The 13913-nt window shown below is 39.7% G+C and overlaps 2 protein-coding genes across 2 annotated transcripts in view; one reads left to right on the top strand and one right to left on the bottom strand.

Moving 5' to 3' along the window:
• The window catches only part of ACTL6A (actin like 6A), an 11720-nt gene extending 9699 nt beyond the window's left edge, over positions 1-2021 (bottom strand). Inside the window, exons 1-2 of the mRNA XM_026854964.1 lie at positions 1963-2021; positions 77-480 (exon numbers count right to left, since the gene is read on the bottom strand). Coding sequence (XP_026710765.1) covers positions 77-480; positions 1963-2021 — 463 coding nt within the window. The remainder of the gene's footprint in view (positions 1-76; positions 481-1962) is intronic.
• GNB4 (G protein subunit beta 4) overlaps positions 178-13913 on the top strand; it is a 76865-nt gene continuing 63129 nt past the window's right edge. The window contains exons 1-2 of the mRNA XM_026854962.1: positions 178-235; positions 2140-2296. The gene's annotated coding sequence lies outside the window, so the exon portion shown is untranslated. The remainder of the gene's footprint in view (positions 236-2139; positions 2297-13913) is intronic.

The raw sequence follows: 13913 nt of genomic DNA, 5'->3' as shown, positions 1-13913 counted from the left end.
CCTGCAGGCCGCCGCCTTCCCGCCAATAGCAGCGCCGCTGCCGCTCGCCCGCCCACCGCGCGGCACCCCGCCGTACCGCCGCTCGGGCGCAAGGGCCAATCGCGACCGGCAGGAGGCGGGGCTATGACGCGGACAGCCAATCCTGAGGCAGGAAGGGGAGGGCGGGCGGACGAGCCAGCAAGCGTAGGTGCAGCGTGTGGGAGCGGCGGTGTGAGGCGAGCGGCGAGGCGGGGAGGTGTGAGGCGCGGGCTGGGGAGGCCCGGGAGGGCTGCGGGGCTCGGTGGAGGGCGGAAAGGGAGTTTGGGAGTCTTGGGGGCTTGTGGGGTCTGCTTGCGGCTGCGTGAGGGGATAGGGACGGGTGGGGTGAGTAGGGAGCTTCTGGGGGAGCTGGGCCGGCTGTGGAAGGGAGTAGCGGTTATAGCAGCTGAGCCCTGCTCGAGGCCTTCCTCCGCTGCTGTCTCTGCTCGGTTGTCTCTTCCGCTGAGAATAAAATGTGTTTACAGTGTATCTTGCTATCCCAACCTTGTGTTGTTCCTTTCTCACTTGGGGCACTCCTTTACACTTCAGACCCTGATCCCTGAGGCTCTCTTCCCTGGGTAGTTGGGCAGTTCTGATTTGCCAGCTCAGCAGTTGAACTTGTAATTAAGATTTCTCATTGCCTCTTTGGCATCGGGGTTCTTGGCGAAACATAGTGTTCAGCCAGAATAACCAGAGGGGGGAAAGCATAAAGTTGTAGTAATTAAAAGAAATGAAAGAGGCCTCAGATATAACCTGCAGTTAATATTGGAGAAGACTAAAATTCTAACTGGAGAGTAGTGGAATTGGCTTAAAGTGCAAGTATTCCTGGTGTATCCCTTTTTGAATTCCTATATGAGCTGGGGTTTTTTTTTGAGGAGATGAGGAGTTGGTTTGGTGGGGTATTTTGTGTGTGGCCTACTATAATCATGAGTGTTCAAGTTCGCATAAGATATATAGCTTATTTCTGTAATACTGTAGTAAGGATCTCCAAGTGATCAGATTTAGTCATCTTATTAGAATGATATTTATTTATTACCCTTATGTTTACCTATAAAGGGTTACATAGCATAATGAGTGAACTTAATAGCGATTAATTATTGGACTGTAAATAATAAAAAAGCATTTCTTATATCTTCACCATAAGATAACAATTACTGTTATATGTCTTGCTTTGTCATACTTGATAGGGAGTTCAGAACTTCCTACAAAACTTTGTGTTTTTTCCTAAGTTGTGACTTAAATTTCAGTCATATTTCCTTACTTACACTGAATTTAATCAGTGAGGTAAGAAAAGAGATAAAATTTACATTTGGTGTCCCCAGTAGTTTTATTCAGGAAGTTGGTAAAGTTGTCGTGAATAGAACAGGTTATTACAAATTTCAGCAAACTTTATGCTAGTGAAAGAGAAAAGCAGCCTAAATGTGTGTGGATTACAGCTCCCAAGATGCTACAGTTAATGTTAGGCTGCTGACCAGCACTCCCCCTTTAAGTCTCATCCTGAATCAAAACAAGAAAAATAGTAAAACTCAACAGTAAGGGACAGTCAGTTGGGTGGGGCTTTGAAACACAATTATGAGAATATCAGGAGGTGCTTGAACTCTCAAGGGTCAGGAATTTAATTTGACACACAGTTTGATTCTCTGTTTCTTTAATGAGCAAGCTTTATAATTTTGTTGTGCAATTAAGAAATCTGAAGGTTTTTACATAAGTTAAAATAATACAACTTTGAAATACAGTTGCTAGCACTAGGAAGATAAATATAAATACTGATGTTTCACTAACTACCTCATAAAGTCAGTGCACCTTGATTTTGTATTATGAAATCTTTTAAAGTTAATGTGTTATCATGATTTCCAGTATGTGGCACTAATACTCAAGGTAGAGTTGTTTGCGGAGGAGGATTAATTGCAGATGGGAAAAGCAGTTCAGAAAATTTGGAATTACAGTGCCAGAGGATCTTCATTTAGCTCCTGCTTGTACTTTATTTTGTAGTACTGTTTCATTGTATTCATATGATAATTGACACTTTAAACCAGATCCTGCTTTCTGCATAAGAGCTGCTTATGATTGTTTTGCAAACCAGAAACAAACGCAGCTTTTTGCTGCTTTATCTTTCTTCAGTATTCAACACAGAAGAATTCCCGGTGATGCCATCAGAAAATGTGTGCTGGGGTAAAGAGGCTTGTGGCTGTGTGAGGCATGGAGAGAGGGCGTGCCTGTGCTTGACTCATCTTTACTGCTCCAGTGGTTGATCGGGACCGATAGTAAGAACTGCAAGGTAACGTGCACTGGAAATCATGCTGATATCTAGAAGTCGCAGGATTTGACTAGCATAAGGAAATAAAGCCAAATCTGTGTAATCCTCAAGAAGCCTGGAGGATATGGGGAAGGAAATGCAAACTGACAACTGTCTAGGTCTTACTTTTCTCTGCCTTGCTCTTCTATAGGCATTTACATGCATGGAAAATGTGTAGAACATCACTGTGGTTTGATAACATTTTACAGTGACTTTGCTTTACAGCAGTGTGGATAACCCTACAGAGTTCAATGCAGAAGAGAAGTAGACTCCAAGCATCTTTTTTTCAGCAGTCCAGCCTCGCTTAAAGAGACACAAATCTAGGATTATTTCAGTGAATTCCTTCACATCATCCTATGTTTGCATAAGAGCAGGTGAAATCTAGAGTTTTGCCACCACTGTCCATAAAGTACCCAAATACTTTTGAGGTTTTTGAAGTATTTTTACTTAGTTTTGTCAGAAGCAAGGATTATAAAATCAAAGCAGTTAGAAACAATTAATATATCTTATCTAGGTTCCTGTGTTGGTACAAATGGCCATAGTGTCTTGGCAGGAGTTGCAGGTGTAGGTATAATGCAAACCATGTGCTTTTCATGGGAATATCACATAGTGATTTGCCATATGTGACATTGTATATAATAAATCTAGAGCCAGATACTAACATAAATTGTCCACATGAATAAACAGAAGAATCTTTTTAAAAGTGAAGCATGAAGCAAGACACCAAATGATGATACTTATTAGTAAGCAGAAGTTTGTTTAATTGGTGACAATCTGGAGAATCTGAAGCTTCCTGATAGTGCTTTGAGGTTTTTAAAAGTTCATTAAGATGGAATTGTTTCAAGCAAGTGCATTCACCTTTTTGGTAATATAAAGCGATGTAGAAAGTGATGCATATGTCAGGCCGAGACTGAACAGAATGATTTTTTTGTTTCTCAACAAGCTGCACTTCCCCATTGGGTGGCTGTTGGCCCGTTGCTTTTGAGCAGTGCCATACAACTGCCAGTCAATCTCCCAGGCTGCAGTGCCAGCTTTGAGATGTGGAGCAGACTGGCTGTGACAATGGGTTATTCATAATGTCTAGTGTTCCTCCCTGTTTCTTGATTGCAAAATATATGTTAAAGGTTTTATTTTTCCTATTTTCAGAAGAGGTCTTAAATGTTTCTGTGAACTTTAAAAGCATCTGTAGATAATAAAATAATCACTAATATTCACTCAAGAAGTCTTTATGATCTCTCAACTTTCTACTTTCTTTGCTGAAGTACTTGGGTACTTTGTAAATTTTAATACTGCCCAGCCTTACAGGAATGCTGCGAGTATAAATATGCTATCATCCTTCTGCAGAGGAACAGCTAGAACACAAACTAAATGCTAAATCTCACTAAGGGGCATCACATTTGCCGTACCTGACCTTTAGGTTTTTACCTCAGACTGGAATCCAAGCACTGAATTATATTTCATATAAAATGTACTAAAGACAGACACCTTCAACCTGCATTTGTGACAACATAACCACTGCACAGGATGTTTGGGCTTAGTGGTTGAAAGTGCTGAGGAGAGGAGATATGTCTGACATCTGTCTGTGACTCCACTAAGGCAGTCATGGGGTTATATATTCCAGAATCTTCTCTTGGAGCTGGTGTGTTGCTGTTGTCCTTTCGTAAAAGACCCATGACTCACTCTTACTTTAGAACACGATGGAAGGAAGAGGTGATGGTGTTTGCTGTTAATATGCAGTCAACTTTCTATCACCTATAGATTGCCTGACTAGTTTTTAGAGAAGTGGGGGGGGAAGAGAATGCATGCTGACATTCCAGCTGACTGGCTGGAATAATAGTGGCCAGGATACACTGGAGAATGGGGAAGAAACCCACATAATAGTGCTGCTTTATTGCTCTGAACTGTAAGCGGTCCCTGTGAAACCAAATTGGAAGACTCTGGACTTCTTTCCTTGTTTAGCTCAGGCATATTATGAATTCCCAGACCCATATTAGGTGTGAAGGTGGTACAGTAACATTTGCCTGGAACTGGTTTTGAGGTAATAGGTCTGTTGGGCTAAGCCAGCTCTGGCCAGAACTTAAATGTGCCTGTATTGTGCTTCTCAAATGTCTCTTGTGTACATATGTCTCATTTGGCTCAGATTTAGCAGAATTTACTGTTTCAGGCTTAGTACTTGGTCTATAGTCACTTTGGATTCTTGCAGGGCTTATTTGCTTGGCAGCTGGGCCAAACCTGACCTGGCTCGGTACCTCTCATCTGTAGAAACAAAGCTACTTAGAGTTCAGAAGCCAGCTCAGCCTGATAAGCAGATCTTTGTGTCAGCTGAGCCTTACCATTTTATGGGGCATTTTGATCCTCTGTGCTTCCCACTACTAGAATGGAAATTTGACTGTAACAGCAGAGCAGGTAGCATGGAGTACAGATCTCCTGTTCCTTGGTCAGATGCTCTGTCTTTGGCCTCGCAAGGTTCAAATTCCTACTGTCAACTTCCAGGAGAGTGCTGTGTTGCCTTACTAGCAGTTTCAAACTGTGATACCATGCAGTTAAGAATCATGGCTCTGTGCAGCCAGAGGTAAGGAATCTGAACGGAGAGCCTGCTGATTAACATACTCCTCTGAGGGAGAAGAGCCCCCAGTCCCTGTTTCTGCCTCCACATTCTTTATTGGGTGCAGCAAGGCAATCTTGGGAGTAGAGCTGTAAGGGTGTGCTAATCAGTGATCTTCTAGAGGTCGTGACAGTTTTTGTGTTACCTTTTTGGAACCCCATTAGGCTTGGAATCTTGGCCTATTTTACTTCAAAAAGCTGTTTTCATTTCACATTTGGAAATGTGTGTTGTGAGGGGGAGGTTTTGGTGTAACCGTGTCTATTCTGTGCAATATTTGGTCCACCACCAGGAGAGGGCACAGGCAAAGCTGGAGGAAGAGGCAGTGGCAATCAACATCAGTGTATCAGGTTTTAGATTATGAACTAGAGTAGCTTTATTTCTGCTGAGTTTCTGAAAACAAGGTATTGGCTTGATTTTTGAGATTATGTATTATTGTCTCACAAAAAAAAGAGATAGTTATAAACTTCATTAAATGGTAGTGAGAAAAAATAGTAGTATATTTCCTGGATGGGCATCTTTGCAAAGCAATTGTCACTTTTTTCCCTGAATTCATTCAGGTCATTACTATGACAAGTATGTACTTTTATCATCCAAAAGAGTATGAAGAGCAATGCAATTGCACTGCAGCAAGAAGTCTGATGCAGAAAAGGGTGTGCTTTGATTCAGAAGACACTGATTTATATGGGGAAGCTTAGGATTGCAGTGCTTTATCTAAATATTTATCCACAGAAAATCTGTATTCTAGAGCAGTCACGCTGCTACTGTTAGAAAGTATCAGCTGCTAAATTACAGCATCAGCACACATCTGTATTGATATGCTCCATTTGAAAAAGTCCTTGAGGTGGTAGATAAGATCTTTGCATAATTTGATGATCGTTGCTGTATCAGATAAGTTCATGGCATTTTTAGTAACTGTTGTAAGAATTCTGATTTTTATATCACATGTAGATTTGTAATCCCTTTTTTCTTCCACTTATGTGGTTATCCTGGAGTCTGATTCTTCTCTCACCACTATTACACTGGCACAGTGTCTTTTATTTCAGTGCAGCAGAAGTGTAGCCAAGAGCTGCATCAGGCCCAAGACATCTTCCCTGCAAGTGAAACTGAGAGGAATCAGTGTTTCCAAGTGTTGTCAGGAAAAGATGTGGTACACTGCAGAACTTGACAAGATCTGCAGATGATGAGCTTTCCTTGAGTCCTGATATGTCATCTTACATGTGTGGGTAGTCTTCATTATTTACTCTTCTATATGAAAATTAGCTATGGCATAGGGAATACTGGCCAGGAGGGTGGTCAGGGATGTTCTTCCTCACAGGACATAAGCAGCATGTAAAAGCACCACTCCATGACAGTCTTGGTATTTTGTATTTATTAGTTTCTTGAACCTTTTAGCTATAGAGGGCTTTTAGGAGGAGAATTTTATTATCAGTCACGATACTTGTTTTCTTTGAACAATCAAGAAAGATAGAGATAGAAACTGTCTAGCACTGTGGGATGCTTGTGGTAGGGCAGAACTACTGTGAGCAAGTCCCAGGTATTTATAAACTAGTGCTTTGAGGAAACTGATTTTATGCTACCGTTTTGATTGCTTCCACAGACGATAAAGTTGCAGCGTAAGCTATGATATATTAGTTGACAACAGCTAACCTGTCTAGAACACAGACTGCATGAATATCTTTATCTTCGTTAGAGCTTTGATCAGAAATTTTTGCTTTTTGAATCACACAGAAAAATCCAAACATGAAACACAACTGGAGGAAACCAGACCTTTTAAGCTACATTGCTCAGAAGCTGCCTCTTTTCAATGGCTTGTTTAGATCTGTCTTAAACAAAGTTGTAAACACAGTTTCTCTGTGTATACTAGTGCTTTCATGCTCGCTGGTGCAAGCGCAGGGATAACCAGTCCTAGGCACTTAAGATCTCTGTTGCTTACTAGAAACTGTAGTGCTGTATGGATCCTGAGGTTGTGTCACCTACCAGAAGCATTGTTTGGTTTGCTTGGTAACTGATGGTTAATCTGAACTACCGGCTCGGAAAGTAAATCAGCAGAGACTGCAATTGTTGTCACCACCATTGGTGGCCTGTATGACCTTGCCTTGTCTTGTGTTGGAATGATTGGACTTGCCACTGTCCTCTCCTGTCAGAACTACTTCAGTTTTCCTGTCCCAGGATTCCCTAGTTAAGGTGATTATCACCTATTGGGATATTTTGTCATGTGGTTTGTGGGGTCAGGAGAGACGGATGTGCTAGACAACAAACGCTGGAACTGGAAAAAAGATGGAGTGAGAGTAATGAATTGCTGGGTTTGGATGCATCTGTGCATCCTAGGGCTGACTCTGTCTATGAATTTGATTAAAATTGATTACTAAAGGATACTAACAGCAGTGTTCATATTCAGATGTTTGCATTTTCTGAATGTTTGTACTTTCTATTCCTTAGTTTATCTCACTGAATTTCTCTGTAATAATGTTCCCAGTCAAAGCCAAATCACGGGAAAGCCAGAGAATGCTGAAAGCCTATAGTTTCTGCATCTGAGGAATGTTGTTATCTTTCAACATGGACATCCTTGACATCAGCTAGTCTAGCTGCAATATCACTAATGGAGGAGTGCAAGGATACAAATAATGGGTTTGGCATCATCTGACAAGGCACATGTCTGTCCTCTAGAAGGGCAGAGAAAGAAAAAAAATTATTTTGCTTACTCAACAGTGTATTGTTCAGAATCATATTCATATCTTAGGAAACAAAGATCATCATTCACCCCTTTCTGATGTTTACATGACATGACAGTGTAAGGGCCTTTATAGAAATAATCTCTTTTGATAGGGTTTTTTATTTTCTGTAACTCTCTGGCATATAGTGCATTGGGCCTGCTAAAACCTGAACTTTCTTTCGCCAGCTAAAAACCAGATTGGAGTAGACACACTTATGAAGGACAGAACTTGGAAAGTATGGAGAAGGCCCTGTGTTATTGTCCTTTATGCCAAGCAACTACAGGCATGTTTAAGTGGCTGGATTCTGCAACATGATGCATTTCACAAGCATTAAATGGTTGGTCCAGAGAAGTGCTGAAGATTTAACTCTCACTGACTTGAGTGAGCTGATCCTTTCCTGGGATGAACCACTTTAAATCAGTAATAACTTACTGGATGATTTGCATCTCCAATCTTTTTTTGTTTGTTTGTTTGTTTTAATACACTGACCAATTTTTAATTCAATTTTCTAAAGTATTGGCAAATTTTCTTAGTGTATGGAAAGGATTCTTTAAGGATTGGCAACCCAATTTTCCATCAGGCACTGCATATGTTAGACTCAGCAGCATGGCTGACACAATGTCATGAAATGGGTGTAAGATTCTGTCATTGTGCCTTTTCCTAAGACTCCGTTAGAGGCCTTATTCCCTGGCTGCAGCTCTGCACCAGTGTCTTCCCCTTCTCCCCATTCATTGACTGGATTTGTCCCCGTTGTGCTGCCCGGAACATTCACATGAGTCAATCTCACATGCTGAGACAAAAGCAAGTTGGTAGGGTTGGATATGATAAAAAAAGATGAAGGTTTCGTTAAGACCATCTGTTTGCAAAAACACAGAAAGTTTTTTTATATTTAAAAATACTTGTTGGTCTTACATCTAATAACGTTTCATACGAAGTATGTCCATGACAGACGACATTTGTTCCTAAAAAAGCAAGTCTGGGAACAGTGATAAGATTTTTGTTCAGTTGTCATAATGAGTGGAGGGTAGGTAGAAGGTTTGTAGTTGGATCTAAATTTCTGCAAAGGTTAATTGTAGGAAAAATGAGAAGCTTAGATTTGGACCATCAAAGAGAATATTAATGGGAAGCGTAGAGCATGCATTGGCCAGCTACATATTGGTGAACTTTGCCATCTGTGGTTTCTAAACAAAATAGTCCTTCTGTCAGGAAAAATGTAACATCAGAGGTAATGTTACACTGAGGTTTTACTTCGCTCAGATCAAGATATTTCTGTCAGTTATAACCTGGCAGAACATTTGCTAGTATGATGTAGCCAGAGTTTAAATAATTAAAAATGAGTTGTCCTCAAATAAAGTACACTGAATGGAGCATTATCTTTTGAGTATCCTTTCTGTTTATTACTTGTTTTGTCATAAAATTCAGTCATTTGCAATGGCTCATTCATCCTTTTTGAAAAATTCTCATGATGCAAGTGTACTCCCTTCTTCCTGATTGCAGGATGAGAGTAAATTTTGAAAATAATAAAAATGAAGCCCTTTCTTATATGAAGCCCCTTCAGTGATAGCACTGAAAACACTTTTAAAAGGAATTGGAATCTTTATTCACATTGTACAGCTGGGGAAACATTTTCTGAGAACTCATCCAACAAGTTGGTTGCACAGCTGAGTTAAATAGCTTGGGTCTCCTTAAGTATCAGCTCACTGCCTTAGTCACGAGGACCATCAGGGGCCCTGCTGCTGATCTAGTTACATTTTCTCTCAGGTAGATGGTGATTCTGTATTGCTCTAATGCTCTGACTGGAAACAAATAGAAAAAGAAGGAGTCTTCTCTCTTGTTACTCTGCTTCCAAATTATGGAACCAGACAAGATTCAGTCAAATCTTCAGTCTGACCAAGAGCAGCCCACGGGTAAGGCTAACTCCTGCTCAGTGTCAGTAGGCTGTTTTCAGGTGCAGAGCAGCAGTGCAGAATGTCATGCCTTTGCCAGACCCTGCAATGGAGTGCTTTGCGTGTTGCTACATCTGTAAGGAAATCTCACTATTCCAGGGCAACTGTTCTGGTATAAGAGTCTTCTTTTCTTCAGCTCCGTTGTTTGATGAAGTATCATATACTTCTCTGGGCAATTCTCAGTTCAGAACTCTCTACAATTCTCAGTTCAGAGTCTTCATTCTGTTACACTTAGAAAATCATATTTTTAACAGGATTTGTTTGGTAGAAATGTGTACATTGTGCTTAATACACTGATTCTTCCTACCTTTATAGTTTGTTTGCTCTTGAAGGACCTGGATGTCATTTTTTAACTTAGGTGTTGGCAAAATTTCTTGCCTTTATTCTTGTATAAATAAGCTGGGCTTCTAAAGCCTGTGTGTCTTCTTCAAGGACACCTAAATTTGAATGCATTTAAACATCAAGAGTGATAAATTTTATTCCAGAAAGTTTTAACTAATTGAATTTAGGCAGCTAGGTACAGAAATATCTTCGTTGCAGCTGCTGGTTACTTCTGTTTCATTTCAGGTTTGAAGTGTGGCAGAGTTCGAATACATGGTACATGTTTTCATCAGGAGTTCAGCACAAAACTCAGTTGTCATGGTAGAGCCATTCCCATCCAACTTTTACATAATAGCTAAGTGGTTAGAGCAGCTACCTCTATTCACTTACTTCCTCAGTTGTTCTTATTTCATCTCTGAGAACTGTGCCCTTCCCTTTAGGTTATAAAGTGATCTGTGTGCTAATGCTTTCCAGTGTGCTCTCTGAAAGTTGGCTTATGTGCATTTAGGAATCCAGAAATCGTGAGGTCCAAAGAAGAGCAGGTAAAAGGATGCCTGATCCTGAATTGTAATTGGTAATATATGCAGGCAGGAGTAGAAAATGCTTTTCTTGGGTTTCATACCTAGAATTCCTTCAGTTTTACTTAATCATGTAAAGATGACTGGTGCAGGTGCTAAAGAATCTCAAAGCAGATTTCTTGTTTATCTTGTGATTTTTTTTCCATCTAATTGTGGAAGACTTAACCACACCCAGATTTCTCTAGCTTTGTGATGTACACATCACAGTGTGGACAAATTCGCTGTGATCACACTGTGCAAAAATAAAAAAATGCTTTTAAATTTGTTCTCTGATGTTTGGCAAATCACGTCTTCCTTAGGCAGAGTGTAGTTGTTGGTAACACTAAATACAACTGCTAATGTGTTTATTTCTAATGACATAAACACAAGAATGCTTGTACAATTTGTACAAATGCATTGTTAGTGAAAAATGAGGGTATGAGAAGTAATGTGAATAAATAGAATGATAAGTAACTTCATGAACTGATAAATAAAGTGAAAAGAAATAACAAAAATTATATCCACTCTTGTCTGAATACCACTGTGAGCTATTTTAATGGGAAATTTTAACATAATTGGAAAAAAGAGAATAAAACCAGTGTCTGAATTATTAAAATCATCAGAAACCAATTTGCTTCAATTAAAGACTTAAAGATGCTCCCAATGCTTTGATTAAGAAAAAAATTAGAAAGTTTCTTATTCACCTTGGCAGGCGTCTCTGCAAAATGGAAGGTCCCTTGTGTTCTTCTGAAGCCATTTAATGCATATATGAGCATGGATTCTCAGAACTATCTATAATGCATATAGTGCTTTCTGCTCTCAGTGGCTTTTTTCCCACTCTCTTTACGTCATTTGCCATTTGTGAGGGTTGCCAGGGTAATGACCAATCATCCCTGGAGAGATGCCTGCTAGTAAGGACAACATAGGCTTTCTCTTTTTTGGTATTCTGCAGTATGTATTTGAGAGCTATTCTAGCATCAAGATTGCAGAACTTTTGTTTAGTTAGTAGGGAGTGAAAGTTTACAGAGTATGAAATAACAGCTTACAACTATTGAGGTAAGTGAGGGTTTTTCTTTTCTATTTTATTAACAGCTTTTTCTGGATTTATTCAAAATGTTGAGCATCGTTACCAATTCTTTTTGCTATACGTGTAGCTGACCTTGAAGTTAGTAATAGCAGAGAGGTTTTGCCTAATTTGAACAACGAAATCTTAGTAGTGCTGCATGTGCAAAAGGTCAGGATTTTCTTCTCTTTGTAATTATGAATCCTGCAGCCTTTCTCACCACTGCATTCACCATATACATCCACTCATCCCAAAAATATTTTCAGAAGAATTAATTAAAAACAAAAATACCCACAGTGTGTTGTAATGCAGATTACAGAGCGTTAACTGTGGTTGCCTCTAAGGCAAATGGGAAGTTCTGAATAGTCTTCATTGTACTGTATGTATATAATAGGCCACATCAACTGGAAACTGAACAAGCAGAGTTGAGCCCTATCCTATGAGATGTTGAAGATGTTGAACTCCTGTTGGTTTTAAATTTTGTCTATTAAAAAAAATACTTGCAGGCTCCTAGGCTAACTCTTTGCTCCCCTGTGGGCAATAAGAAAATAGAGCCTCCAGACTGCAGAATTTTTTTCTGGAACTGATCCTATGAGTGGAAGCTGGTGGTGATAAGTGCTTTGCAGAATGGGCCAAAAACAATCCATTCAGAAGTTTCCAATGACCTCAGAAGTTGCTATGACTTCATGGAAAGTTTACATGTAATCTGGGTTATGACACATTTGACTGAAATGGTCAGTTTTGGGGTGGATTTTTGTGTTGTTGTTTTAAATGAACTACATAGGAATTATTTTGAGTCAAGAGCATGTTTATTGGTACAGTCCACTGTTTATGTGCCAGTTTCCTGGGAGAAAGGGACAATTGATGAGGTGGTTGTATTGTTTTTCTGTAGAATTGCTACGGTATTGAAGTTCAAAATAGTATCTGTATCATCAAAATTACTGTTTGCTGCTTAATATATTTGCATCTATGAATGTGCTTCACATCCTGACAATCTTATGTGTTGTGATGGGCACAATATATATTAACCAGAATAAAGCACATACATTTATTTCACTCTATTTCCTGTTTATTGCAAATGCATACAGAGTGTGAGTTTGACTCACACTTTTCTCCAGCAGAAATATACATTTGGGGCATTTAATTTAGCATCAGAAACTCCAATTGCTAAATTTTAGATGTTACTATGTATTCAGATGTGTTTATGATAGCTTTGCATTATCAAAACAACTGGAGCACAGCAGTGAGTCTGTATATATGAGAAGAGAATTGAGAGTGACTGTTTTAGTCTGAGGTGAAAACAATCTTTTCTTCAGGCTGTTGAGAAAGTGTGTTTGTTCAGAAAGTAGATCTGTTTCCCCTTTCTAAAAATTGCTACTGTTTTTTTGACATCTCTGTTCTGGATATCACTTTTAAGCAGTTTAAGATACAAATAATAGTTAAATGTTTACACTGGAGGAAAAGAAAAATCAGTAAGCTCAAAGAAAATTTATCTAATGTTCTTAGTTTATCAACATTCCATATAATTCCACCATTGTTAGTAATCTGGGAAGCAAAACCACACCAAAAAAAATTTTGTATTATTTTAGGTGGCGTCTCATGACACAAGAATAACATGATGACAACTAGATAAGGCATGTTAATTAGTAAAGTAGGTTTTCAAATGAGATTCAGAGGTAAACCTTTCTGAAGTAGATGGTGGTTAGCAAGCCTCAGTCTTTGTCTTTCTGTTTACCTTTTTCCTCTTTATCTGCTTGTCCATCTGTCTCTCTTCAACTTGAAAATGCTCTGTGACTGTATTATGCAGAGAACAGCATTTACTTCCAGACAGTGGGACAGAGAGATAGAAGCTGAAAGGAGAAGGGGATGAACTCTGCCTTGTGAGTTCACAGTGTAATGTGTGTCAACAATTCAGGAAAGGTATTTGTGGCTCTCAGGAGCGATGCAGGAGATAGGCAATTCTGCAGCAACAAGTCTGAGAAATCAGGAGACAAACAGACTGAGAGTAATGAAGGAAAGCTGTAAGGTTAGGTGAAACTAAGTAGGTTTAGTGGTGCTTGTGCTGGGAGTGCAATAAACTCACCAAGTACTAGAGAGCTCCAGGGGGCAGGCTAGGAAGAGACAGGGTTCCTGGAGCATCTCGATGAAGCTGGTATGCAGGGTTTAGGGTGGTAAGCTGGGGAGGATAGGTTTTAATTCGGACTGTAGCATTTAATGAGACTAATGAAAAATTTACTATTCATTTTTATCTAACCAAAGCCCTATGGTTCTGTATTTTGTTGCTGCTGTTTGGAATCCAAGCTGTTATTGCATTACCCGGGCCTGACTGTCCACTGCTACGAGTAAGCATGGCTCTATTTCTTCTGGAATCTGGTGACACAACTCCGAAACTC

This window comes from Athene cunicularia (assembly GCF_003259725.1).
Source record: "Athene cunicularia isolate RWA chromosome 9 unlocalized genomic scaffold, athCun1 chr9_part1, whole genome shotgun sequence".
Taxonomy (NCBI): Eukaryota; Metazoa; Chordata; class Aves; order Strigiformes; family Strigidae; genus Athene; species Athene cunicularia.
This window is presented reverse-complemented; position numbering and strand designations above follow the sequence as displayed.